At 45.0% G+C, this 27,836-nt stretch overlaps 1 protein-coding gene across 6 annotated transcripts in view; it reads right to left on the bottom strand.

The window, feature by feature from the left end:
• The window catches only part of Skap1 (src kinase associated phosphoprotein 1), a 233,282-nt gene extending 209,486 nt beyond the window's left edge, over positions 1–23,796 (bottom strand). For 2 of the 6 annotated variants that reach the window (XM_013077779.3, XM_013077781.3), the window contains exons 1-2: positions 23,657–23,788; positions 284–389 (exon numbers count right to left, since the gene is read on the bottom strand). In XM_013077779.3, the coding sequence (XP_012933233.2) occupies positions 284–389; positions 23,657–23,702 (152 nt within the window). In that variant the 5' untranslated portion in view covers positions 23,703–23,788. Of the gene's footprint in view, positions 1–283; positions 452–10,356; positions 10,429–23,656 lie in introns of those variants that run through there. The other 4 variants (XM_004859601.3, XM_021240062.2, XM_087202241.1 and 1 more) reach the window with 4 other exon arrangements.
• Positions 23,797–27,836: the final 4,040 nt, after the last annotated feature.

The raw sequence follows: 27,836 nt of genomic DNA, 5'->3' as shown, positions 1-27,836 counted from the left end.
CTTTTTTGTTCTTGTTGTTATTAAATGTAAAAGTGTTCAATAAAGGCCAACACAGAATTCCAAAGCTAAAAGCAGAATACTAATCTCAAAATACATAATTTATCAAATATTTTTATTTTGGTAAACTGCACTTAACTAAATAGTGAGATTCCACCACATGTAAGGAAGGGGCTATGACAGGTGTACTTTACTTTGTTAATTTATACACTATTGAAGTCGATTTTATGGATTCTAAATTTTCTAACATTTCCGAAAAAGCACAGTGGGGCCCATCTGTACCAACCTAGTTCTGATCTGCTGGAAGCCCCGGAGAATATGGGCCCTGTGATCCCTCGCAGAAGTGCTGAGGTCCTCGTTCCGCAACCCTTCGGCCAAGAAATCTTCGGCGTCTAAAGGGAGAGGAAAGGCAGTCACCGGAAAAGAAGGCATCATACGAGAGAGAAGGGAAAACCTGCAGGATGAAGGAATTAACATTGTTGTTGAGAATGTACTTGACATCAGAACTGTACACAGGGTACCGTGCAAGTCAGGCAAGCACCACACCACTGAGCCACTGCCCCAGCCCTTTGGAAAGTTTTATTTAGAGACAGGTCTCATTAAGTTGCCCAGACTGGTCTTCAACTTGCAGTCCTCCTGCCTCAGCCTCCTGAACAGCTGGGATCACAGGTGTGTGCCACTGCACCTGGTTGAAGTGTATATTTAATAATAGTTAAGACGGCAAATTTTACGTCTTACACAATAATTAAAATTTTACATATGTCTATAAGTGACATGGTCTAATCATCCAAGACCTTGTGATGAATTTAGAAAACCAATGCACATATTAACAAGAAATAACTTTTTGAAACCATTTTAAAGAAACATTTACATATTAATGATCAAGGGTGGCAGAGGATGGGCTGTCAATTTCATAAAAATGAAAGTATTACAAATAAGTCACAGAAGGTCACAGACCAATAGAAGTGAGAGAAGAAACACCATAAAATAAATAAAATAAAAAATAGAGCTGAATTGCAAAACCAAGAAGCAAAGGGCAGGCGTTCCAAGAGGAACATTAATTAGTGGGCACATCATTGAAAATGACAATGATGCCACGTGGAGGAGCCCATGTGGGAAAGAAAAATGTGCTCAAGAGAAGGAAACCACGATTAATATGAGCAGACATTACAAAATAGGAGTATGGTAGAAATATATCATGTGAAACAAGTCACATTAGGGTAAAGAACAAAACTGGGGGTATACACATTTTCAAAGATAAAAATACATTGATAATGACTAGAGTTGCCAAAAATAGCTCCACACTTTCATCTGCGTGTTTATCATTCCAGAGAAGCATATAAATAATATGCTTAAAATTCTTGCCTTCAAAAATGTCCCTATAATATGAAACTTTATCATATATAGGATATGAATTAATACAGATGAGTTACCTACCCACATTTTTGTTTTACATTCACAACACCAAGCAAAAAAGTCCTAGATAACCATCGCTAGATTTCTGATGAGGTACAAAGTCCTGGAAACTTAAATTTTCACAAAGAATTGGCATTAACATCTAAGCCCTGCATTCCATTGATCAGGGGCTTTTGAGTGCTAAAAACCAAGGAAATGGGAAGTTGAATTAAAAGTCAAAAAGAACTGGCATCTGAAATTAAATTAGTGCAATATATCATACTAATTGAAGAAAGGACAAAACCCACATGAGCATCTCAAGAGACACAGAAAAGGCATTCAACAAAATTCAACAGCCCTTCACGATAAAAACACAGCAACTAGAACCAGAAGGAAACTTCCTCAGCCTGATAAAAGCATCCACAAAACCCCACAGCTAGGTGCTAAGAACATAACTTAGTTGTAGCGTATATGCTTGGCACATGCAGGGCCCCGGGTTCAATCCCCAGCACCCCAACAAACACAACCCAGCTCACTCTGTACTGAAAGTGAGACTGAATGTTCTCCCCTTCTCCTAAGAGCAAGAGCAAGACAAAGATAGTTTCTCTCACCATTCACAACCAACATGGAGCTAGCGATGCTAGCTAGGGCAATTAGATAAGAAAATGAAGTTTTAAAAAAACCTAGATTGGAAAGAAAGAAAGAAAGCAACCTCTATTTGTAGGTAATATGATCTTGTGCATGGAAAACCCTAAGGAATCCACTAAAAACTATCAGAATGGATCCAGTTTGTAGGCTAACAATCAATGTGCAAGATCAGCTGTATTTCTATACAGTAGCAATGAAAAAAAATAAAACTCTATTTACTATTAAAAGTAATTCAATACCTAAAAATAAATGTGGGGTGGGGTCCAGCTCAGTAGCAGAACACATGCCCAGCATATATATACGAGGTCCTAGGTTCAATGCCCAGCATCCCCTCAATAATAAATTCAACAAGGAGCGAAAAGCTTAAATCTGATAACTATGAAATATCATTAAGGAAATTAGGGAAGACCTCAAATATGGACTGGGAGATTTATCATTATTAAAAACAGCACTCTTCCTCAAACTGATGTAAAGATTCAATACCCATCAAAACCTCAGCTGGGTTTTCTGCAGAAATTCACAAGCTGATCTTAAAATTCCTTCAGAAATTGATGGGACCCAGAAGAGCCAAAATAATTTTGAAAAAGAAAAATAAATTTGGAGGACTCTCACTTTCTGATTTTAAAACTTACCATCGAACTACGGGACTCAAGGCAATATACTACTAGCATGAAGACAGACACACCAACCAAAGGAAGAGGACTAATGGTCCAGAAATTAACTCTCACATTTATGCCCAATTTTTGACGAGAGTGCCGAGACAACTCAATGGAGAAATAGTTGTTTTCAACAAATGGTCTTTGGACAACTGAATAACTACAGGCAGAAGAATGAATTGGATTCATATCTCTCATATTACACAAACATTAACCCAGCATGGATCACAGACCCAAATGTAAGAGCTGAAGTTATAAGATTCTCAGAAAATAAAACAGGCCTGAGTCTTCATGAACTTGGGCTGAGCAATAATGCAACATCAGAAGAAACCACAACAAAAAAGAAAATACATAAATTGGACATCATCAAAATGAAAACCTCTTGGGCTTCAAAGAATGCCATTAAAGTGGAAAGATAAACCACAGAGTGGAGAGTTTGTAAATCACACAGGTGATAAGGGATTTGTAGGTAGATATAGAAAGAATTTTCATGAGTCAACAGTGAGATAATAATCCAATTAAAAAAGGAGCAAAAGGGGCCAAGGATTTAGCTCAGTGGTACCATGCCTGCCTCACAAGTGCAAGGTCCTGAGTTCAATCCCCAGTACCAAAAAAAAAAAAAAAAAAAAGGAGCAAAGGCACTGAATAGACATTTCCTAAAGAAGATACACAAATAAACCCATGAAATAAATCCATGAAAATACACTCCACAGCACTTAACCTGGGGAAATGCAAACCAAAGCACAATGACCCACCCACTATTTCACACCCACCAGGATGGCTACGGGCAGAAAGACTGTGGGAATTAAAGACTGCCTTTAACTGCGATTTTCAAAGCAGGAACATTATTCCAAACAGAATTGAAGGGGTTTTTTTTTGTGGTACTGAGGATCAAACTTGGGACCTTGCACTTGCGAGGCAGATGGCGGAACCACTGAGCTAAATCCCCAGCTGAAGGTTCTTAAATGATTTTAAAAAGACACACGGCATCAAAATGGAACTAATAAGATTATGTTGCTGATGACAATATTGTGAAGTTAAACTTTTATATCAAAAGCAAAGATTTTCGTACCACTTCAAAAAATAAAGTGGGTCTAATAGCCATCTAAAAGATACAAAATAAAACAAATTAAAAGAGAAATTGTTGGGGCCAGGGATTTAGCTCAGTGGTGCTGCCACCTGCCTCACAAGCACAAGGTCCCGAGTTTGATCCCTGCTATCAAAAAATAAAAATAAAAAATAAAAAAGAGATGGTAAAACTTCATAGCTTAATTCTTTTAAAAGCGCGAATGACAATGATTTATATGAAAGTAGAATTCAAACCAGACATGGTGGCCCACACTTGTAATCCTAGCACTCTGGAGGCTGAGGCAGGAGGATCACCATGAGTTTGAGGCCAACCTGGGCTACATAGCAAGACATCTCAAAAAAAAAAAAAAAGTAGAACTCAAGGAACAATTGAAAATAACCAAAGAGAATCATTTTTTTGTTTGTTTTTTGGGGCTTTTTTGGTACCGGGGATCGAACTTGGGACTTTGCACTTGTGAGGCAGGTGGCGGAACCACTGAGTTAAATCCCTGGCCTGAGAATCATTTTTTGATACAAAGTATAAAGTTCAATGGGCATAACCTATGTGCTAAATAGCACAGTAACAAAAAACATACACTGAAAATTGTGAGAAACATAAGCAGAAATTAGTAAAAAAAATATTGAAATACCACTACTAGTTTTTGACAAACCAAGTGGACAAAAATAAATACTGTAATATCAGATATATGCTGTCCATAGAAATACAAGGTACACATGAAAATTTTAAATTCTCATTTAATATATGAAACAAATTAGAACAAAAGATATATGAAATTAATTTTAGTGACATTTCTTTATTTAATCCAATGGATCCAAAATATTGTCATTTCAATATGTAATCAATATGGAAAAATACTATTGAGATAGTTTCCTCTTTTGTATTGTCTTCAAAACTCAGTATGCCTTTTACACATTTTTCTTTTTCTTTTATGAGAAAATAAAACAAATTTTATAATCAAATGATGTATTATTATCTTTAATATAGCTACTCAGTGCAAGACATGAGCCAGTAAACAAAAAAAGGAAACAGGTAGTAACATAAACTTTATTTTCAGTGAACTAAACTATTAGTATAAAATATAAAAGAACAAATTAGCATATATGTATATATACACACATATATATTGAAATAGTTTTGTTTTTTTTTTTTGGTGCCAGGGCTCGAACTCAGGTTCTTGTGCTTGCAAGACAGGCGGCAGAACCGCTGAGCTAAATCCCTGGCCCTGAAATACTTTTAAAACAACTGAATATGGAATCTTGGGAAGTGTCCGAACTTCTCCCCACTTCCTATTTGTCTCTCTTCTATTTTGCCATTTTAAACTATGAAACATCTCAGTTAAGATTAATCCAAGTCAAGTGCTCAACAGCTACATGCAGAGAAGAGCAACTACATGGGGCAATCCAGATTTAGAGAATGCAGCATAATTAATTAGAAAGACCATACAGGTGAATCAGAATTTATGCCCTATTATCAAAACACTGTACAAACTGCCATGCAAAATGTATGAAGTACTAGATTACAATGAAACAACCATAATTTCTTAAAAACTCCAAATTACATCTTATTTTATGACCACAGTGAAATAAAACCAGGACTTATTAAAGGGTAGACAAATCTTTCTACACTCAGACACTTAAAATATAAATGCCTACATATATGCTGGGTCAAAGCGAAACTCAAAAATTGTAATTACCACCGAGGAGAAAACAACCTATGTAAAACTTTATACGATGCCACCATCATTGTAGGGTGACAGGTTCATAGACTTCAACATTTTCAATGTTAAATAAGAATGAAAATAAAAGCAATAAGCACCAAACTCAAGACATCAGAAAAAGAGCAATGAAATAAGTCTATGGGAAATGCGAGGAAGGAAATGATAAAGATAAAAGCAGAAGTTAATGAGTCAGAACAGTGGTTTTCTAGCAGTGGTCTCAGGGGTCCTGAATGGCTCCCTTCCCCTCCTCCTCCTTCTTTAATCACAGGCCTTGGATTTTCTTATTTTCTACACTGACATTTCACGTAAGCTTTTACTTTTTAAAAGGTCCCATTGTACAACGTTAGTGGTTTGAAATCACTCATCTTAAAAATAGGGAGAAAATGTATAAAAGCTAAATAAGAACTGGGGGTTTTTCAGAGGCAATGGGGAACTCCAACAAATTGATAAACTATTAGCAGTGTAATCATGGAAAAAGGAGAAAAAGCACAAAGATCCAAAAATTTGGCAAAATGAAAGGGAACAATAACAGAGAATCTTTAAAAAGATAAAGAAAATATTTTGTAAACATAGTTTCAATTTCTTTTAATTTCTTCTTCATGTTTTGTATATAATTTAAGTTTTGTGACAGTGGGTATCATTTTATTCCTGTAAAGGGATACTTTCAAAAATAAAGTGCCATGTAAACAAAATAAAATGGCACAAATAAAATCTCAATGAAACAGTTTTATATATATATAAAATGTACCTATATAAATGTCTAGGCTGGAAGTGTAGCTCGGTGGTAGAGTGTATGCTTAGCATGTGTGAGGGTCTGTGTTCAATCCCCAGCACCCCCAGATACACACACACACACACACACACACCTCAGTGAAACTCAATAAAATAAATATAAAAGAATACGTAGGCATATTACAGTCAAAATGCTGAAAAGAGTAATGGTGTCCAAGGAGATGGAAATGACATATTTAAAGCACTGAAGGGAAAAAGAAAACAAAACAAATCCTGTCAACCCCAAATTCTATGTGCAGGGATGGCAGGCATCAACATATGAAGGCAGAAAAGAAGCCATTTTTCTGGGCTGGGGATTTGGCTCAGTGGTTCTGCCACCTACCTCGCAAGCACAAAGTCCTGAGTTCAATTCTCAGTACCAAAAAAGAAGACATTTTTCAGATAAACACAAACTGAGAAACTGTTTTGCTAGGCACCAACTGAAGGAGACTTTGATGGCCAAAAGCAGAAATAATGTGGACACAAAAATAAAGTAATATTGGGTTGAATCCAAAGCATATAATAGGTATCCATGAGTCCATAGTGATATGAATGAATAATCGCCTTAGTTAACAAATGGGAGACAAGAAATCACTTCCAGTGCAGAGTTCTAAGTTGTTTCTATAGCTACTACACCCACCGGGCAAGGGAGCGAGATTCCTGATCCTTGAGTGATCTAATCAAGAGAAAAATACTAGACAGTTTCTAATTGAGCACCGTTCTACCATGTACCTGGTCAAGCTCCGCAAAAGTGTCACAGTCACCCCAAACAAGGACAGTCTGGGAAATGTCACAGCCAAGAGGACCCCAAGGAGACTGAATTAAATGAGGGACCCTGGAGAGGATGCTGGGACAGAATAAGGATATTAGGGAAAAGCAACAAAAAAGAATCCACTAAGGATTTTAGTTAAGGGATCCATGAATTATAACAAAAAAATACCATGCTAATGTAAAGTGTTAATAGTAAGAGAAACTGGAAGCTGGGTATGGTAGTGCACATTTCTAATCCCAGCACTCAGGAGGCTGAGGCAGGAGGATCATCACGAGTTCAAGGCCAGCCTGGGGTACATAGGGAGACCCTGTCTCAAAAAACAACCACTACCAGGTCCAGGGATTTAGCTCAGTGGCACTGCACCTGCCTCGCAAGCACAAGGTCCTGGGTTCCATCGCTGGTACAAAAAAACCCAAAACACCACCAACAACAATGACAAAAAAGAAGATCCTGTGCCATGTGGCATGTTAAAGCATGTACTTTATTCCTACAGATGATACATGTAACATGATATGTGTTATTTTGAACTTCAGTGCTACTGAATTCTTCCCCCTGACACCCAGCTTTACTGAAGACTAACTGACAAATAATCTTACTAAATAGTGAATTACAAGCTAAGGCCCGGTTTTGAGAAAAGCAAAAGAATTTTCCTTGGGATATGAAAAAACTTTTTTTTTCTTACAGCACCAGGGATTGAACCCAGGGCCTTCACATTGAGCTAGATCCCCAGCACTTTTTTTTTTTTTTAATTTCGAGATAGGGTTTCACTAACTGGTTAAATTGCCCAGGCTGGACTGGAACTTGCAATCCTCCTGCCTCAGCTTCCCAGAGTGCTGGGACTACAGGTGTGCACCACTACACCCAGCTCAAATTAATTTTCTGAAAGACTTGCTCCTTTCTCAACATTTTAGGAGTTCCTATGTTAATGTAAATACTTTGGTGTTCCTTCACTGGCCAGTGACATCTACTCAGGGACAAAGATAACCTCATACATCTCTTTCATCAGATTTTTAAAAAATATGCCCTCAAATATGCCCATGGATTTACTAAATGAAGAAACAAATAACCAAGAAAACATTAAAAACTCAAGGGAGGCCCATGTGAGAGATTACACTTTCCAACTATTTTATGAAGCTACCATAACGTGAACACCCAAACTTGATAAAAACATTAAGGAAAGAAAATTACAAACTAATATAGTATTTGCTTTCCAATTTAGAAAGTGATACTTCACATGGTGATTATAACCCCAAGCCTGCTCAAAACATATTGCTCATGACTGCATGGGGAAGGTTTGTAAAATGTGCCTCCTTGGGTTGCCTCCCACGTTCCCCATTCTGCCTGGCAGGGTCTCCTGTCGCCCACAAGAACTCTTTTTGTTTTGTTTGTCTGTTTGTCTTTTAAACCAGAGTCTCACCATGTAGTCCAGGCTGGCCTTGAACTCACTGTGTACCCAGGCTGGTCTTGAACTCACAGCAATCCTCCTGCCTCAGCCTCCTGAGTGCTGGGATTGTGGGTGTGTGGCACCACACCCTGCTAAGAACTCTTCTACTATAAACATCGAGCCCTGTTGCACTGGGGTGCCATGGGCTCCCTGCAACTGCAACACTGTCACGAAAAGCACCATTAACTGCAAAAATGCCACTAAGTCGCCTTGACATCAAAGCACTATGTGCACGGAGAACCGGGGTCTGCCTGAGGTCACCACAGAACCAACTCCACATGCAGTGTCTAAATGGGTTTATTGTTCAGCAAACATTGATCGAGTCCTTACTGCTTGCTAAGCACTGAGAAAGTGACAAAGAGAGCTCATCTGTGCCCTAAGATGGGTGCGGGGGGGATCGAGCAGGAAAGCAGCCTTTCAGCTGTAGCCCCAAATGACCAGGCCAAGCAGGATGGGGAGGGAACAGCCCAGCCCCAGGGCCGTCATGTGCAAAGAGCCCAGAGGTGAGAAATGCCTGACTGGGCAGAACAATGGCTTCAGTGTAGAGAACAGAACTCGAAGGCAGGAGCAGGACAGTCTTTTTTAAATGCCGCATTTACAGGATAAACACGGCTCTGGCAAAGACCCATCTTCTAGAACCAACACTGTCTCAGCTTCCAGGCAGTTTCAAGACATCTGCAAGCAGAGGGCCAGAGAAGCGGGGGGGAGGATACCGGGTCCAAGGGTCTGTGCCACACGGGAGGCAGAGTGACCATCGTGTCCCTGCTGGTAACCACTGCAGGACCCACGGCCCACCGAAAAGACCCTCGCCTGGCAGGGCACCCCGAGCACCGGGCTTGTATACTGGTGCAAGTGTCTGACCGTTCCCCAATTCTCTGGCCTTGTCCACTTACAAGGCTGCTATTTTGTCGATCTGGAAGAGCAAGGCATCTTATGGGGCAACATTTTTTTCAAACCGCTTAAAGATAAATGTGGCCTCATCAGGTTTCTAAGCAACCTTTCTCACACACTGAAAGAAAACAATCTGAAGCTGGGGTTCTGGGACAGCTGCAGATGTTCCAGGGTGAGATAGTTTCCGTTGACCACACCCCAACCAAGGCGTTCCTGGAGGGGAGATTCCAGACAAGCACCAAAGCAGGACTTAGATCTCTGGGAAGAAGCATGCACACATTTTTGAGATTTTCTTCCTACAGGCAAAGGATTAGCATAGGTTCAAATGAGCCACCCAGGTAGTTCAGTGAAGTTTAATACTGGGGAGTATCTCAGGCCCTGGCTTTCATGACAAGAAGTCCCCAAGTCCCTGCAAATATGACTGAAGTACGCACGGTTATCCTGGCCAGGAGTGATGGCAGACACGTACCTTCTGCCTCATTCCTGCTCAGCTCATTTTCCTTTTACTTCAACAACCCGTCTACTCACTCTGCCACCACTCTTTACCCCCTGGTCTAGATCACTTTCTTTTTAAATTTTCTTGTTTTGAGACAGGGTCTCGCTATGTAGTTCAGGCTGCCCCTGAAGTCACTACATAGCCCAGGCTGGCCTCAAACTCCCGGTGATGCTCCTGCCTCAGCCTCCTGAGTGCCGGGATTACAGGCATGCACCACCAAACCCAGTTTAGACATCTTCATCTTCCTAGCATCTCCAGGCCTGTCAGCAGCCACACTCTCAATAGGAAGGTGGAGACCACAGGGCAAGAGAAGAAAGAAGAGTTGTATTGGGAGAGAAAGTGCTGTTTGCCCTTGTTCTGGGTTCCGCCCACTGGCTCTCACCTTCCCCGGTGGGTCTCCCTCTCTGCTCTCCAGCTCTGCCCTCAGTGGTTTCTTTCTTATCCTCATAACCCCAAACCAGCTTCCCTCAGCTCCTCACCTTCCCAGCCTTGCCCCATGGAGCCAGCCCAGGTCCCAGGCCTTCATGCAAGCACATGGAAGGGCGAGGCCCGGGCTTCCTTGCCGGAAGTATCTCTGGCAGGAAGTTGGTAGGCCAGCCCGGCTGAACTATCAGGTCTGGGGCCGCCGCCTCCAGCTGTGATACTCAGAAGTCAAGTTTTGAAATGGTCTGGGCATGGCCAGGCCAATGGTAGAGCCAGTGCTTAGCATGCACACAGCCTGGGGTTCAATCCCCGGCACAAAATAATCTAATCCAATCAACATTTGGACTGGAGGTGCCGCTCAGTGGTAGAGCACTTACAAAGCTCACATAAAGCCCTGAGTTTGATCCCCAGCACCACACAAAAAGAAGTGTGGGGGAGCTGGCCTGGAAATCAAAAATATAGTTGGTTTTCCTATAAAAACACTGCTTATAAAAAAGCCAGATATGGTAGAGCACGTCAGTCCCCATCACACAGGAAGGGGACTTGGGGAGTCAGAAGGAGTCAGAAGTCAGGCCTTGTCTCAAAAATAATTAAATAAGGGCTGGGGATTTAGCTCAGTGGTTCCGCCGCCTGCCTCACAAGCGCAATGTTCTGAGTTGGATCCTCGGTACCAAAAAAATTAAATAAATAAATAAATAATTCTATTAAGATCTAGCAGACCATTGGGAAATAATCTATTGATTGGTTTAAAAAATAAATCCAGGAACATTGTGCTTTTTCAGCCTTATCTTTTCTTAAATTTTCAGCGGTAGCTAGAATTTTTTCTAATTAAGGGGGAAATGTCTAATTTTGGTTGTAGATGCTTCACTCTGAACCCCGGGAAGCAGTCAAGACCTTAAGGCAGGTGACCCTGCTCCGGAATGGACACAGGACCCTGTGAAGGAAAGGGTTGATGGGAGGCTGGCAGGAGAGGTTTGTTGGGATTGATTAGATGAAAGGAGAGCAGGAGAGGAGAGCTAATGCCCTTAATATAGAGAGAGAGTTCACGAAAATCTCGAAGGAAAGTCTTAAAAAGGAAGAAATAAACCACATGTGGCGGTGCACACCGTATCCCAGCACTCAGGGAGGCTGAGGCAGGAGGATCACAAGTCTGAGCCTAGCCTGGGCCAACTTAGCAAGACTTAATGTCAAATTTTAAAAAATTAAAAAGGGCTGGGAATGTAGCTCAGTACAAAGGGCCTAGGTTCAGTCCCTAGTCCTGCAAACAAACAAACAAACAAACAAATTAATACTATAGTGTTTAATTTCCCTGCTCCTTTAAAAAGAAGCCTTCAAGGAAATCTTGTCACATCTATTTTCACAATTAAATAAAGTACCATAGTGGGGGGGGGGGATGACTTTCACATAGTTTAGAGCTTGTTTTAAAACTTACATTAAGTTTCTGATCTAGCAGTTAATTGTCATTCTTAGAGCCTGTATTTTGGCCTTTCGTTAAGAGGTAAAACTGGCTGGCGAGACTAACATCTCACTTCCAGCTTTGTTTTAACTTGCAAGAAGTTGCCAGGACACCAGAGAGAGCTGCCTGAGAGTTCTAGCCGTGGTTAGCTTCCACCTGCTGAGCGTTTCCGCCCCAATGCAAGAACCATGTGATGTTTATATTTTAATTGTCCCCCTACCTCCTGTAGTGGAAGTAATGAAAATACCTATATATTCACAACACAGAGAAAACAAAATCCAGAAGCTAAAACACAGGCAGCACTTTGGGTTAAGCTTGAACTAGCAGCTGGCCTAGAAGTCAGCATTCCCATCTTTGCAGTCTTCCGTCTGAGAGCCTCAGGATTTCTCCCATCAAGGTACTTGCATCTGTGCACCGAGATTCTCGGTGGGGATGAGCTCCGCACCTCTGAGAGAATAGAAAGCTCTGCAAAGAGCAAACCAGAAAACAGCAGGAGAAGAGCCAAATAAATGTGAAATACTGTGCTGCCCTTTAAAGGTATACACACACACACACACACACGCGCGCGTGCACACACACGCACACACACACAGATCTGGTACTTCCTCTCCTAGATATTTACCCAAGAGAAGCAAGTGCTTACAAGTTATGTGCAAGGTAAAAATAGCAGCTGTCTTTGCCATAGCCAGAAACTGACATCAAAACATCCACTGGTAGAACGATGGATAAACAAAGCATGGGCTGGTCACACAGGGGAACACAACTCAACAAAAAGAGACAAATGCACACACATGACGGGAGCAGGTCCCAGAGCTTTTGTGGAAGACAGATGCCAAAGAGGACATGCTGACCACATGAAGCTCAGGATGGCCAGGCTGACCCATGCAGCAGTGATCAAAATAACCCCAGCTCCAGGGAGGGGATTGCCTGGAAAGGGAACTTGCTAGGATGATGACAACTGTTACATACTGATCTGGGTGGTGGCCACACAGTGCATGTGCATGCTAGACTCACCCAGTTCCAACTGAGATTAGTGCGTATGTAGGGAATTGTAAATTGGTAAAGTACTGGGAAGGAAGCAAGGAAGGAAGGGAGGGAGGGAGGGAGGGAGACAGGGAGGGAGGGGAAATAAAAAGGCTCACACAGGACTAGGTATAGTAGCACATGCCTGTGATCCCAGCACTCAGGAGGCTGAGGCAGAAGGATTTCATTGAGTTCACAGCCAACCTGGACTACATAGCAAGAACCTGTCTCAAATCTCCTACCCTCCTAAAAAAGCTCACACCAAAAGTTATCAGAAAGGAAAAATTACTACAAAAGGAGTATAATTTTAAGCAGGTTTATAAAAATACAGCTAGGGACTGGAGATGTAACTCGTGGTAGAGCACTTGCCTAGAATTTGCAAGGCTCTGGGTTTAATGCTCAGCACCATAAAAATTTAAAAATAGGGCCAGGGATTTAGCTCAGCGGTTTTGCCGCCTGCTGTGCAAGTGGAAGGACCTGAGTTCGATCCCCGGTCCAAAAAAAAAAAAAAAATTTAAAAATACCTGGGGATGTAGCTCAGTGGCGCCGCGCCTGCCTGGCAACCTCAACATCCTGAGTTCAATTTTTGGGGTACCAAAAACATCATTAAAGTACTAAAATAAAATTCAGTTGTATATTTTCTATAGCCAAGCTCTCTGGCATACTTCCCATACTTGATGTGTAATATGAAGACCTGAATTGATTTCAACTCGAGCACAATACTGGCTTAAGTATAAACATGTATCATGAGATACATTCTAGGAAAGCTCCTTTCATGCGAATAAAAACTTTATTTGCTCATAGCACACTAACATGAGGAGGTCAACAATGTTAGTTAGGAGGCAGCCCTAGGTGAGAATGGATGGAACGCAGCAGTTAGTTCACCAAAGCCCCTGGACTTCAGAAGACTCGCTCCCTGGATGCTCAAGCCACGCTGCTGCTGAGCCTGACCCCTCCTTCTCCCGGGGAAAATCGGGACAGAAATTAAACAGTGCTGGGCCGGGGATTTAGCTCGCTGGTTCTGCCGGCTGCCTTGAAAGCACAAGGACCCGAGTTCAATCCCCGGTACCAAAAAAAAAGAAAGAAAGAAATTAAACAGTGCAATGTAAAACTTCCAAAGCTGAAAAGCCATCTGTTCTGATCACCTGACCTAGAACATGGCACTGACAAGGTAGAAAAGCAAACAACATCCTCAGAAACATAGGGGAAATGAAGATGAATAAATGTAGCAGAAATTATAGAATTGCCATGGGGTGTAACGGCTTAAAATGGGAAAAAATTAGATTTGTGATAGCTGTATTGGTATGTTTGGACTCTCAGAAGACTGTCAAACTTGAAACTTACTTTCTTCTTCTATATTTTAATTGATTAAAAATTTTATTATACTTATGAAATTAGGTTAAAAATATCTTAATAGCCGGCACTAGAATTCCTCTTAAGGAAAAAACTGTCATTGTGTGGGAAAGTAACTTGTTTTGTTGTGTGTGAGTGGGTGTTGGTGAGAACCCAAACAATCAAGCAGAGAGCTGAACTGCTTATTTATTTATTTGAGACAGGGTCTTGCTATGTATGTCGTTCAGGCTGGCCTTAAACTCACTATGTAGCCCAGGCTGGCCTTGAACTCAAACTCACAGAGATCCTCCTGCCTTAGCCTCCTGAGTGCTAGGATTACAAATACACACCACCATGCCCAGCTCTAAACTGCTTTCTCATGTGCCAAAGGGAAAAAAATCTTTAAATTTTGCTTTCTATAGGCTAAAGGAAGAGAGTGGTATGGAGAAGTGAGAAGGCTGGAAACTCAATCAGGTGAAGGGCCAGAAGGTGCGCTCACAGGTGCAGGCCACCCTGCCCAGCTTCCAGTGCTGTCTTCTATGATCCCAGGGACCACATTCGAACAGGCTCCTGTGAACACTGGTGAGAGGAGAGGGTGCACCTAGGCCAGGGTTCTCAGCCTCCGCTCCATTGACAGCGTGGGCTGTACCATTCTTGGTTGGGGGCGGGGGAGACATGGATTGCAGGGAGTTAACAGCACCCTTAACCCCCACTCACTAGATGCCAGCACCCTCCTCTGAGGTGACAACCAAAAAAGTCTCCAAGTGTTGCTAAAAGTCCCCTACAGGGCAAAATCATCCCAGTTGGCAACCACTGGGTTAGGCCTACAACAACCAGGCCAGAGAGCCTGGGAGAAAGCAGGGAGCCTGGAGAGAAAGGGCCGGAGAAGCAAGCACCAGAGGGTCCCCCAGAGTTGAGGGGGAGCCATGGCCTTTGGTCTCACGGGACGATGTGGCCCTGAGCATTCACAGGTGAAAGACCCCACCTGACAGCTAGGCTGTACCCAGAATGAAGTTCAAATATCTCTAACATTTTAGCAAAAAATGTATTTTTTCTTGAACTTAGAATGATTGCAAAAATACACATGCATGCGCACATACACACGCATTCTGTATCAAGGTAAAGAGCATTAATCTCTCCTGATATGTGATCAATCATTCAAGAACAGGCTAGGAAAAGTTTCCAGGGCACTTCAAAGAGTCCCTTTGGCACAAAACAAAGTTTCAACTGAAACATCAGAGTAGAAAAATTATGTTTGGGGATAGAAAATACAGTGAACTGCAGCCCAGGTGACAACAAAAGTGATGATGCTTTCTCCTTCTTCCTAGTTTCTCACAGAACTGATCGAGGGACTCTGCAGGAAGGAGACGGAGGAGACCTTGAAAATGTCCCTACAAATCCCCTAATGTAGAGAAGCAAGGATGGACCAACAGCACAAACAAAAGGCCACACCTGGGAGTTTTCCTGAGGAAAGGCAGCTGTGAAAAAATAGGTCACCTTGGCAGAATCTAAGACCTTGGAACAATCTAGTGACATTTTTGATTGCAAAGAAAAATATCCTATAAGCATCCAGGAAGGTGGTGGGAGTGGTGGGTTATCAAAGAAACAGATCAGGCTGACATCAGACTTTTCCTCCACAAAACTGAAGACTGGAAGATAATGGGTTGCCCTCCAGAGGCTGAACTGGATGAGAGAAGTGTGTGACCTTAGAGCTTCACACCCACAGCTAAGATTCTATGAAAACAAGAGAGACACATTCTGACACACGCCAGAGCTTCCAGAGTTTAGGAAGGCATGATCAAAGTGCCCTTCCCTGAGAAACCCAGTGCATAATCATCATCTTCTACCGGGACTTCTAGTACTGTCTAGTACAGTAGTCATTGTAGATGCCAAGCAGCTGAAAAGTAATTAGCACAACTGAGGAACTAAATTTTTTATTTCACTTTCATTTAAACCTAAATAACTACACATAACTAGTAGCTGCTGCATGAGACAGCACAATCTAAATATCTGAGAAGGAGTTCAACAATGAAAAATCTACCAGGTGAGGTGATGCACACCTGTGATCGCTGTGAGTTTGAGGCCAGCCTGGGCTACATAGTGAGCTCAGGACCAGCCTGAACTACATAGTGAGACCCTGTCTCAAAAAAATGAATCAAAACAAATGAAAAAGCTGTGCTACAAAAAGTAAACACATTAAAAAAATATTATTATGAGTATGGCTTTAAAATATTATGCAAATATGCCAGTGTCAAAAATTATTCATATAAAAAAAGAGGGGGGCTGGGGATGTAGCTCAGTGGTTTCGCCGCCTGCTGTGCAAGTGCAAGGACCTGAGTTCAATCCCTGGTACCGAAAAAACAAAAACAAAAACAAAAAATAATTCATGTAGCATAATATATAATAAAACATTGATAATTCTCTGGATCTAAAATCTCATATCAACAAGTTCACATTCCACACTGCAGGAAAAAGCCACACATACCATTTCATTATTAAAATTGGTAACTCAAGGGACAAGGCTCAGTTCTCAGGCCACAAGGGTAAAAATACTGGTGGAATAAAAACAGGATGTACGGCGCCTAACCCACCGGAAGCTGGGGGGGCCCAACATTTCATTACTGTCTCAGGCTGCTCTGACAAAATGCCCCAAGCTAGGTAGTTTAGAGAGCAGGAAATCAAGGGTGAATATGATGCCTGTTGAGGACGCATCTGCAGGTCACAAAGGGCTCCTCCTGGCCGCATCCCAACACGGTGCGAGGGACCAGGCAGCTCACCTCACACAGACCTCTTTATTACTGCAGCATGGATCCCATTCATGAGGCTAAGGACCTCCCAAAGGCCCCGCCTCCTAACACCATCGCATTGGTGATTAGGTTTCAACATGTGAGACAGGGGCTCGCTATGCCACCCAGGCTGGCCTTGAACCCACAGTGATCCTCCTGCCTCAGTCTCCCGAGTTCTGGGATGACAGGCGTGCACCACTGTGACGAGCTACCAATGTCTGAATTCTGGAGAGATACAAAACATTCAGACTATACCAATGACCTAAGAAAACGCTTGGTACAACATTAAGTAAAAACTTGTAAGTAGAAAAAGCAGAATACAAAATTGTAAGTGCCGTATGTCCCAACTTTAATGTACATGTAATAAAGACTGAAAGAAATAGATGGAAATTTAACGGTTGCTAACTACAGATGATGATATGTTATTGTGTATTTTTTAGATTTTTTTCCATGATGAGCACTATTACTTTTTTTTTTTTTAGGTCCCAGGGATCGAACTCAGGACCTTGTGCTTTTGAGGCAGGCACCGGAACCACTGAGCTAAATTCCTGGCCCAACTATTACTTTTATAACCAGAAAAATCTAACATAAAAAAGGAATGGAAGTATAGTCAGATCTCGCCTTCCAGAATTCAAACATGCCCGAGCCTAAGGGAAAGGCAGCCCAGTTTGGAGGCACCACAGGGGCTTGGGGGTAGAGTGCTCCCCTGTACCTCAGTAGGTCCAGTCCCGAATACCAAAAATATTAAGCAAATGAGACTAAACAGTGAAAGTATGTGTCACAAACCCGTGTCTGATGCTCTGGGGTGGCATGGCTGGTGTGAGCTAGAAGAACATAGAGGTCACTTGGTCCCCTTACCAGCCATTCTCAGTCCACAGTCAACATAGGAAACAGTTTTAAGCCTGGGCTGGGGCCAGGAGGTGAGAGGAAACCTCTCCAGGCTGGAGGTGACTGTCCAGCCCCCCGTGCCTTGGTGCCCAGGCCGGTCAGCATGTCACCTGGACTCGCTCCAGGCAGTCTGCCAGGTAGGGACCCTTTCAGACCAACAGCAGGGCCCAGAGAGGTGCCGTGAGGAGTTTGAAAATTGTCCTGGTGGTTCCTCATTTAAAGAGCAAGGGCTGAGGCTGCACAGCCAGAGAGGTTTGGGGCTCAGGGCCCTCCTGCTGCCCTTCCGCCAGGAGACTGCTGGTTTCCTGCTGGTCTGTGCCCATGACTTCTAAGACACCAGGCACCAGGGCAGAGGAGGTCCAACAGCCCAGAGCTCGTCCTTCAGCTGGAATCTGAAAGCCAGCGCAGCAGGCAGAGATTCATAGTGAAGATGATTCCTGACATCCCCTGAATTCACTGCCCCCTAAGGATCGTTTTCCATACACACGTGGTTTGTGTACATAACGCTGTACAGTGGCACCAGTGTGTAGAGGTAGGAAATAAACAATAGTAGTAGACAATATAATAAAGTATGGTATATGGTGCAAAGTAACATGAATGTAATGCACAGGACAAAAAAAAAAAAAAAAAAAAAGAATGACCATACCTGTAATCCCAGCACTTGGGAGGCTGAGTATGGGGAATCACAAGTTCAAGTTATATGCAGGCAACTTAGCATGAGCCTGTCTCAAAACAGAAGATAAAGGGAGGTAGAGATGTAACTCAGACAGAATGGCCCTGGGTTCAATCAGAGAGAGAGAGAGAGAGAGAGAGCCTGCCTTTGTCTCTTGTTTTACACAGAGCTTCTTAGTTCCAACAAACTTGGTTATCTGCTTCAGAAGAGATGCAGGTACAGAAGGAGACAACAGGAAAGTGATAGGCCTTGGCCTAACAGCATGGTCTAAAGGACAAAAATAAAAATATAAAGCAGGTGGGGGCTGTAGCTCAGTGGGAGAGCAAGTGCTTACCATGCATGAGGCCCTGGGTTCAATCCCCAGGACCAAACAGATAAATAAATACAGCAGACAGAGACAGTCACAAGGCAGTCCAGGGGCAACGAAGACAGAAACATACCTAAACAACTCCGTGTCTCTGTGAATGCCAGGTGTGGTGGTGCATGCCTGCGATCCCAGTAGCGTACTTGGGAGGCTGAGGCAGGAGGATTTCCAAGAGTTCAAGGCCAGCCTGAACTATATAGTGAGCCCCTGTCTCAAAAAAAAAAAATCTCTATCTATATCTGTACAGTCAGATGGGCCAGGGATTTAGCTCTGTGGTTCCGACGCCTGCTGAGCAAGCACAAGGACCTGAGTTCGATCCCCGGTGCCAAAAAAAACAAAAAAAACAAAAAGCAAAAAAAAAAACACAGGTGTACAGTCAGATAATACATATTCACTATAACAACTCTCATTTAAAAGTGTTTCGACAACGTCCATTTGATCCACAGACTGGTTGGTTGAAGAAGTGAGAAAAGTCCCTAATGCATCTGAGAATTGACCACAAATATTTACAAGAAAAAATTAAAGGACTGGGATTTAGCTCAGTGGCGCCCACACCTGCCTCGAAAGCACGAGCTCCTGAGTTCAATCCCTGCTACCAAAAATAAAGAAAAACAAAAAGTCCGAGTGTGTAGACAGACTCCCAGTTATCCAGATCAACTCGGTGAGCAGGTCGCTTTCCAGCCTGCAGGACGAACTGTGCGGCCAAGAAATATCTCCTCCATCTCTGTATCCCTGCCTGCTGCTGCTCCAGGACTTCAGACCCGGGACTAGAAAGAGCAGGAAGAAGGGACGGGCTGGTTATGCTTCTATCTGGGAAACAAAGATTAGCCACCTGCCAGCGTTCCTTTGTTCTTGTTTTCGGCATGGCCATCACAAAACAAAAACAAAAAGATAACTTCTACTTCTGAAGCCCGATTATTTGAAAACAGACCTGAACATTTCCTCCTCTTTCAATAAAACAGAAGATGCTCTTCATTTTACTTATCTGTAACATACTTATTTGTTGATAGGGAACTGGCTCCTATTTCTCTAGGAGCGCGGGAGGGTCTGGCTGAAGAAACTGTTGCCTGAGTTACCCTAGGAACTTCTCTCTGCTTTGACATTTGCCTGAAATCCGAGAGGAAAAAATGGTTTTTTAATTGCCAAGGCTAAACAGAAAAAAACATAATCACAACCATAATTAATGGCCTTTAGGTACCTCACCTCTCTGAGCTCCTATTTGGTTTTGTTTGTCCTCCTTTTATTTTTTTCTGTATTTTTAGGACAGGGTCTCTCAATACCTGGCTTTGAACTTACTGTGAAGCCCAGGCTAGCCTCAAACTCCCAGCGACCCTCCTGCTTCAGCCTCCCCCAGCGCTGGGGTTACAGGTGGGTTCCACCATGCCTGGCTTGTCCCTTTTCTTTCAAATAACCTTATTGGGTGGCTCTTCCAATTACAGAAGTAATAAATGGTCATTGCCATAATTCAGCGTCATGCAGACGTATGAAATAAACATTCACAATCTCTCCCCCTCCCAAACCTCTCACTTTCCGCCCAAGAGATCCAGTATTAGCAGCTTGGTATTTACTGTCTTTGGCTTCTTTCTCAGCTTACTTTTTAAAAATATATACAACTTTGGCTTTTGTCTTCAAATAAAAATTAGATATTATACATGTTATTGAGTATTTCATTTTTTAGTCTTTTTAAATATTAAACTACTTTTTATGTGTGTAGTGCGTATGTTTACACTCCTTGTGGGGAGGTGGTACAGGATACATCTGAATTCCTTTTTTCGTTCCTTTTTCCTTTCCACTTAAAAACATGCCATGGAGACTTTTCAGAGTCAAGATAGACAGACAGACGGACAGACGGATCCACTGGATTCTTTTTAGTGAGTGTAAAGTATCTCGTAACATGATGCCCCACATTCACCCCGTCTCCTTTCTTTCCCAATGCACGGGCATTCGGAACAGGTCTGACCCTTGAACATAGACTTCATATCCTTTCATTTCGGTAACCAATTCATAGAAGGGGGATATCTGGGCCAAATGAGACACTGTGGAATGTTCAAAAGTGTAGACTTAGGACCGGGGATTTAGCTCAGTGGTTTTGCTGCCTGCTGCGCAAGAGCAAGGACCCGAGTTTGATCCCTGGTACCAAAAAAAAAAAAAAAAGTGTATACTTAGCTGGGTGAGATGGCACACTCCTGTAATTCCAACACTCAGGAGGCTGAGGCAGGAGGATTGCTGCACCAATCTGGGCTACAGTGAGTTCAAGGCCAGCCTGCACTACAAAGCAAAACCCTGTCTCAACCTCCCCCCCAAAGAAGTTTATACTTAAACAAAATTAATTTTATTTTTTTAAAAAAATTAATTTTAGACCTTCCGAATTTGTTTCCTTCTTCACTATGCAAACTATTGGCATAAACCTTTCACAGAGCTTTGCATATTTTATTTTAAAAGCACATACATTATGTCAAAAAATGCCCCTGTCATTTACGCCTGTGTTGTTATAAATAAATAAATGCTTAAGTTATCGCTGTGATGGGCCGCGTTAAATCACTGTGGAAATGCTCGCGCCTGGGTTTATGAAAGCCGTAATTCACCATGAAGACTCCACCCCACGGCCCTGTGCCTCCCTCCCACCGAGCGATCTCAGAGATCGGGACCTGTGTCCCTTCTAATCGTCAACTGTGAACCTTAAAACGTGCAGAGCAGGGACGACAAGTGAACAGGTACAGACAACAAATTGATGGCCATTTTGGTTTCTAATATCCACAAATTATTTGTAACACAATGATTAATTGTGCTGGTCCATACCAGAGACTGTTCCATTAAAAAATAAACCCTATGGCCGGGGATGTAGCTCAGTGGCTTTACCATCGGCCTCACAAGTGCAAGGTCTGGAGTTTGATCCCCGGTACCAAAAAAAATTAAATAAATAAATTAAAAATAAAAATAAAACCTATGACCTACATGTTGCTATTTCTACATAAACCTTTCAAAAGGATATTCTTGGAACATTTTTTGATAGAAGCATTGGTTGAATCCCACTTTACATTTTTCTCTACTCCAGGTTCAAGACTTCAATTACGAATTTTTTTTAAAAAAAAAAACAGCCTTAAAGAAATGCAGTAGCCAACCCAGCTCCTTCAGGCCTTCCCTCAGACCCTTCCAAGAGTCTGAAGCCCGACCACCAGCCTTGATTGTTAAGACACAGCGAGTTTGATCCCCAAGTAGGTGACGTGTAATTAATCTCCATTCATACCCTGCTCTCCTTGTCAGCAGACAAAGGTTCTGCTTTAGAAGGAGATCTGAAGACTTCAATTAAAAACAGTCGGCTAACAAGAAAATAATCAAAGCTAAAAGAAAGTGGCAGGTGCAGAAATGAGTTGTTTACCAAAGTGTCACTTCTGAACAATAAAGGACTGCACATCAAAAATGCTGAAGGGGTAGATTTCATGGCAATCCTCTGAAAATAAAAAGGAGTTTTCTACCAAGGCTGGACGTGACACTGGAGTATCGTTTAACAGCCTTGTGAAATAGGTTTCCTCTCATCAAATACCAGGGACAAATAAAAAGAGTTGCTTATATCTTTAAATACGAGCGTAGAATTAAACTTTTAGCCACAATCTTTTCTGCTCTAGAAACCAAAAGAATACAGTCTTGCTTCACAAGTCTAAGATTGAACCAGCAGCAGAGAGAAAGGCCAGACTGCTGCTTCTTGGAGACATTCTTTTACCCTGCAAATAGTTTTCTGCTCCTAAAGTTTAGATTTACTTGGGTCACAAGCAAAATGAATTTTGGAAACCTCACCTCCAAAGAAATGTCTAGCTGACAGTACTACAGAGAAGCAACCCAGAATAGAAACAGTGTTACAAACAAAAACCAAGCAGACTTGCCAAATATGTGATTAGAAGCCATTTATACCAAGATAACAAGGTAATAGAGATATAAAACCAATTAAATGGAGAGAAATTTAAAAAAAAAATACAGCTTGCCCAAAGTATGACCTGCCCAAAGCAGGCCATCTGTTAAATATGTGTTAACTATGTCACTTGGAAGTCAAAAGGCTTAATTTGGAACAGCTCCCCCGGACCCTGTGTGACTGTGATTCCAAGCCTGTGTCCTCCCTGGACGGCTGTTGCTTTCTCTGTGTGGGGCCGGCGGAGGATGCCAACCCAGGAAGGGCTGCATGGGTCGGTTGCAGCGGCCTTGACCCCTTAGAGGGTCCCTGGCACCGGGGTTTGAAGGTGAAGCCATCATCGCGAGCCGCTTCTAAAAAGGAGGGAAACTGTATGCGCTGCCCTGGGTCTGATGGTGACACCCCCAGAAGTCAGGCTGCAGGGTGCTAAGGGGCGCCCTGTGTGTCTCTCGCGTGGGCCTCTCACAGCGCCCCAGCAGCCTCGGGACGTCCCCGCAGGGCAGCTGTGGCGCTTCTGGGAGTCGGGAGGAGGTCAGCGCTGGGACCTCGGTGTGGGAGGGCGAGTGAACCCCTACAGACACGGGGGAGTCCTGGGGAGAAAGGACAGGCTGCCGATCAGGGCAGGTTGGCACAGGGACCAAGAACTGGGACTCCGGAGAGTAGGTGCCTAGGTTAAGTGGCGGAGCGGAGACGCCCTGAGGGGCAAGAGTGTGGAACTCAAGGGAGGGCCAGGGACCCCGAGTGGGAGGATGGAAAGCAAGGGGCGCTCCAGACAGACACCTGGATGCCCTGGAAGGAGGCAGGGGCGGCGCCTCAAAGCAAGCCTGGCTTTGGAGGCTTGGGTCTCCCGCCTGCCTCGGGCCAGGCCCGGGGAGGGGGTCCCCACGGGGGGCGAGGCCCGGGCTGGGCCTGGCTGGGCCCGGGCTTTACCTTCCAGGAGCCACCGGATCTCCTCGGGGAGGGCGACGGCCTGCATCTGCGGGCGGGGCGGGCAGCGGGGCGCGGAGCGGGAAGAGGGCGCGGGCGGCAACACCTGCACCTCGGTCGCCGCCGGGCGCAGCGCGGGGCGGGGCGGGGCGAGCTCAGGAAGCAGCGCGCGCAGCGACCAGGCCAGGGGAATGGGGGTGGGGGTGAAGGGCCCGGGGGCGCGGGGGGGGAGGTTGGGGAGCCGGGGGAGGGTATAGTGGTGGGGGGTAGGAGATGTGGGGGCCACGGACGATGGGGTCAGGAGGCCGAGGGCCCGGGGGACCTGGGGGACTAGGGTCCCATGGGCAAGAAGAACGAGGGCTGGAGGGCTGGGGGCCAGGAGGTGGGGAGCTAGGGGCTTGGGTGGTCTGGGGGATGGGCTGGGGCAGGGACGCCCCACAGAAGTGCAAGCAGCGCTCAGACCACGCAAGGCCAGGAGGGAGGAGGGGTTTCCTCCAGGCCCCCCACCCAAATAAAAGACCTCCCACGACTCAGGTAGCCACGGTTCTCAGGGACTCTGAGGCTCTGAGCAGATGACCTCGAAGTGGCCGTGCAGTGCCGAAATGGGGCACGGAGAGCCAATGGCAAAGGAAGCCTAGCGCCCCTTGGTTGACAACCAGTTCCTGCGTCCATGCCCAGAAAAGAGGACAGGGCGTTCACTGTCTCAGGAAAGCCACCATGGCTGAAGGGAATGATTGGAAGTCCTAACGATGTAAAGCCACCAGTATTTGAGCACTTCGCCAAAGTGGCCTTTCCTCCCTGAGCCTGGGGAAAGGAAGGGGCTCCCTGGAGAGGCAGCTGGGGAGAGGGGACAGGGCCCTTTTCCTCTGAGAACTGAGGGAAGGAGGACGTGAAGGACAAGGTCATGGACGTCACACACACACACACACTCCCCCCGCCCCATTCATAGTAGTCAGTGCCCTGGTTGGGACAGGCACCAAAAATGTCACCACTGGGGAAAAATGTAAACGTTCACCCTCTATTTCGATCACACCTCATAAAATAGACCAACTGCTGTGAGAGACAGAGTGGCATGGGTAATTGAAGAAGGGAAATGAATACAAGGAAAAGACGGAGGCACCAGCAGGTGTATGCGTGCTTAAAGGTGCGTGTGGTCTTCGCAATGACCCTGGAAAACCACACCAGGCTGTGAAGGGGTAGGAGGACTCCCCAGGTGGAAAGGCCAGATAAACAAAGGGAACACGGAGTAGCCATCTTTTACTAAAAGCTGTCGGGAAACTGTAGCTATCAAAAGAAATCAAAGCTCTATTATGAAAGGTCTTGGGAGTCAGAATGAGAGACTCCTTGGGAACCATTGACAATTCTTGAGCTGGAGAGTGACCCCACCCGGACTCCTGTACAGCATGTGGCCACACACATTTCTCTTCACCCTTACCATTTTCCTCCTGAAGGCGGGGGGGCATTCTATTCTCCAACTTGACCCGCAGAATATGTAAGAAGGACTGGAAGTGGTAAGAGAGGATGCAGGAGGGAGTAAGTGGTTTCTATGGCAACCTCAGCTGAAACAGGGATGGGTTGGGTCTGGAAGGCGGTTCAGGGGCAGAAGGAAGAAACTGTCTGAAAGGACTCACGGCAGGAGCGCCTGCATCCAGAACAGTTTTCCCTCCAGAGACAGAACCTTAAGGCTGAGGGTGCAAGGGGCCTTCCTGGCATCCCGCCATCCAAGAAGGAAGGGTGACTTGGTTTCATGGTCTCACTCTGTGGCCCAGGCTGGCCTCAAACTCAAAGTGATCCTCCTGCCTCAGCCTCCCAAATGCTGGGATCACAGGCATGTGCCACCACCCCCGGCTACCCTGGGGCATTTTTACCAACCTCATTGCTCCCCTTAGAAAGTTGCAGCTGCTCTGAGGTCATGTTGGGTTACATAGGACAGGTGCTGAAAAGTGAATGAGAAGCTGGCGTGGTCACACATGCTCATCTAGGCCAGGAGCTAAGGAGCTGTATGATCGAGGCCTGGCTGCCTGTCACACCTGACTCACACCAAGAGACACGGCAGTCACTTGTGGGAGAGGGTGTTCTCCATCTGCGGTCCCCCAAAGGATATCTAGTTTTAGCAGGCAGAGGGTGGCAACCGGGGGAGCGGGGGAGTGAGATGGCGACTGGCAGATTCCAGCAAGTAAAAGTCAGGCGCATCAGGCTGCTTGCCCCCCTTAATCACCCGAGGACCCCAGTTCAGCAGTCCACCCACTCTTAATGACATTCTGTTAAATGGACAAATTCCTTTGAAGCCTTGTCCTTCTTTAAAATCCAATTTCCGTAGGAAGCCCAATCTGATTGGGGTAGCCATGGAAACCACACAGAGGAGTCTTGCAGGAGGTGGAGAGATGCCAGACACCCCCGCCCCAAAATGTGATCATCAAGAGTCCTTACTGCTCTGTCGGAAGTATCACAGCAATCCGGAGAGGCTGGCAGCTGAGGAGTCCCTGTCCCGTCCTGTTCCATGTGGCTGGGTACCATGCGGCCATGGTGGAAGAGAGCAGCCAGCTGTCTCCACGAGAGGGTGGGGATAGAGCAGGACACGGGTCCCAGGTCATCTGCTCCCCTCTGCACCCCTAACCCTGCTCCAGCGAGAGCTTAGCAACCCTTCGCAGGGAACAACCAAAGAATGGCAAGGATGAGATACAGGGCCCTGACAGATAAGGGCGCCTGCGGAGCAGAGGCCATGAAATTAATCTACATTCTTTGTAATTCGGTGAGATAAGGGTAGCTAAAGAGAGGCCCAGCAGCAGAGAAAGGAGTTCGGGGCACAGTGCTCAGGAAATACCCCACCTGGCCAGGGAGCCTCACACACTGTCAGCAGAGGGGAGATGCCAGAGGGAGCCCATGCTGGCCCCCAGGTTTTGTGCAGATGCTGGGTTATGGTCCCAGGCAGGCCCTCGCCAACTGTGCATCCCTGGGGCGTCCGAAGGGCTCCATCCGGAAGCTACAGGAGCAGCTGGCACTCAGAACGGCATGGGCTGGGCGAGGCTGCAAGCAGAGCAGGAGCTGGCTGGCAAGGCTCCACCTCGGCTCTGAGGCTTCATCCCCAGCTGCTTATCGATCCCTGGGCACCAGGTTGCGACATGTGGCAGAGCTGACGTCTGTCCTGTGGACGTGCGGCCTCTGCGTCTGAGCCTCTTGGTCCCAACCCCATCAGCCAGATTTATTGACTCTTTCATTGACAATGCTGGGCCTAATGAGGACAACAGCTACACACTTCATTAAGGGACGTGCAAGGAGAGATGAGGAACAGGGCTCCTGTGCACTTTGGGAGACCCCAGAAACTAAGCTTCGGGTCGCCCTTCCTGTTCCCTGGCAGGCTGCCACCAAAGGGGAGGAGCCAGAGATGAGATGCCAATTGGGCTGTGTTGCTTCAGTGGCTTTAAAATACAAAGTTTTAGCCTGGTGTGATGCTGCACACTTGTCATCCCAGCACTGGGAAAGCTGAGGCAGGAGGATCCCCATGCGTTCCAGGCCAGCCTGGGCTACATAGTCCCCAACCATGACTTTGTAGTGTTTGAATCCAGGTGCTGGCCCAAAGCTCTGGCAGAATGGAACATGCCTGAGAGAGGCAGTTACGTCCCAGGGATGGCTGGGCAGCAGAGGGAGGGCCAGGCTGGATGACATAGAGAGACCACCATCTACACAGCAACCTTCCGTCTTTGTCCTTATTGGCCCTTGATTATTCCCCCCCCCCGTGTCCTCTTTACCTGTCCCCAACACCACATTAGATAGCTCCCTTGCGCCCTGCCCAGCCCCACCGAGGCCCCAAAGACCAAAGAGTTTGCTGACTCTGATGTTTTCTGTCACTGATTGGTGCTCTGGGGACCGGAAGGCTTGGGATGTGTCAGCTGCTGCCAGCTGAGCCGTGCCCGGGTCCCCGGGTCTCATCTACATGCGAGGCAGAGGGGGTCCAGGCCAGTTCTGTAGGCTGGGCACTGGTGGGCAGGAGGACTTTGGGAAACTGAATGAAGACATCACTGTTTGGGGGTGTCCGGGGTGGGGCAAGGAGATTGAAAGCAACTAATAAAGGAAAGGAGCAATTTTCTAGATTGGGTTTCTTTGCTTTTCATTCTTTATCTGTTGGAATGAATGGAAGAAAGAATTGAAGCTCCTTCAACCCTTTCCTTTCTTTCCCGATCCT

This window comes from Heterocephalus glaber, unplaced genomic scaffold, assembly GCF_053883595.1.
Source record: "Heterocephalus glaber isolate CG9 unplaced genomic scaffold, H.glaber_assembly_v1.0 deba00001773, whole genome shotgun sequence".
NCBI lineage: Eukaryota > Metazoa > Chordata > Mammalia > Rodentia > Bathyergidae > Heterocephalus > Heterocephalus glaber.
The sequence above is the reverse complement of the archived record's forward strand: the minus strand, read 5'-3'. Positions and strand labels throughout refer to the sequence as shown.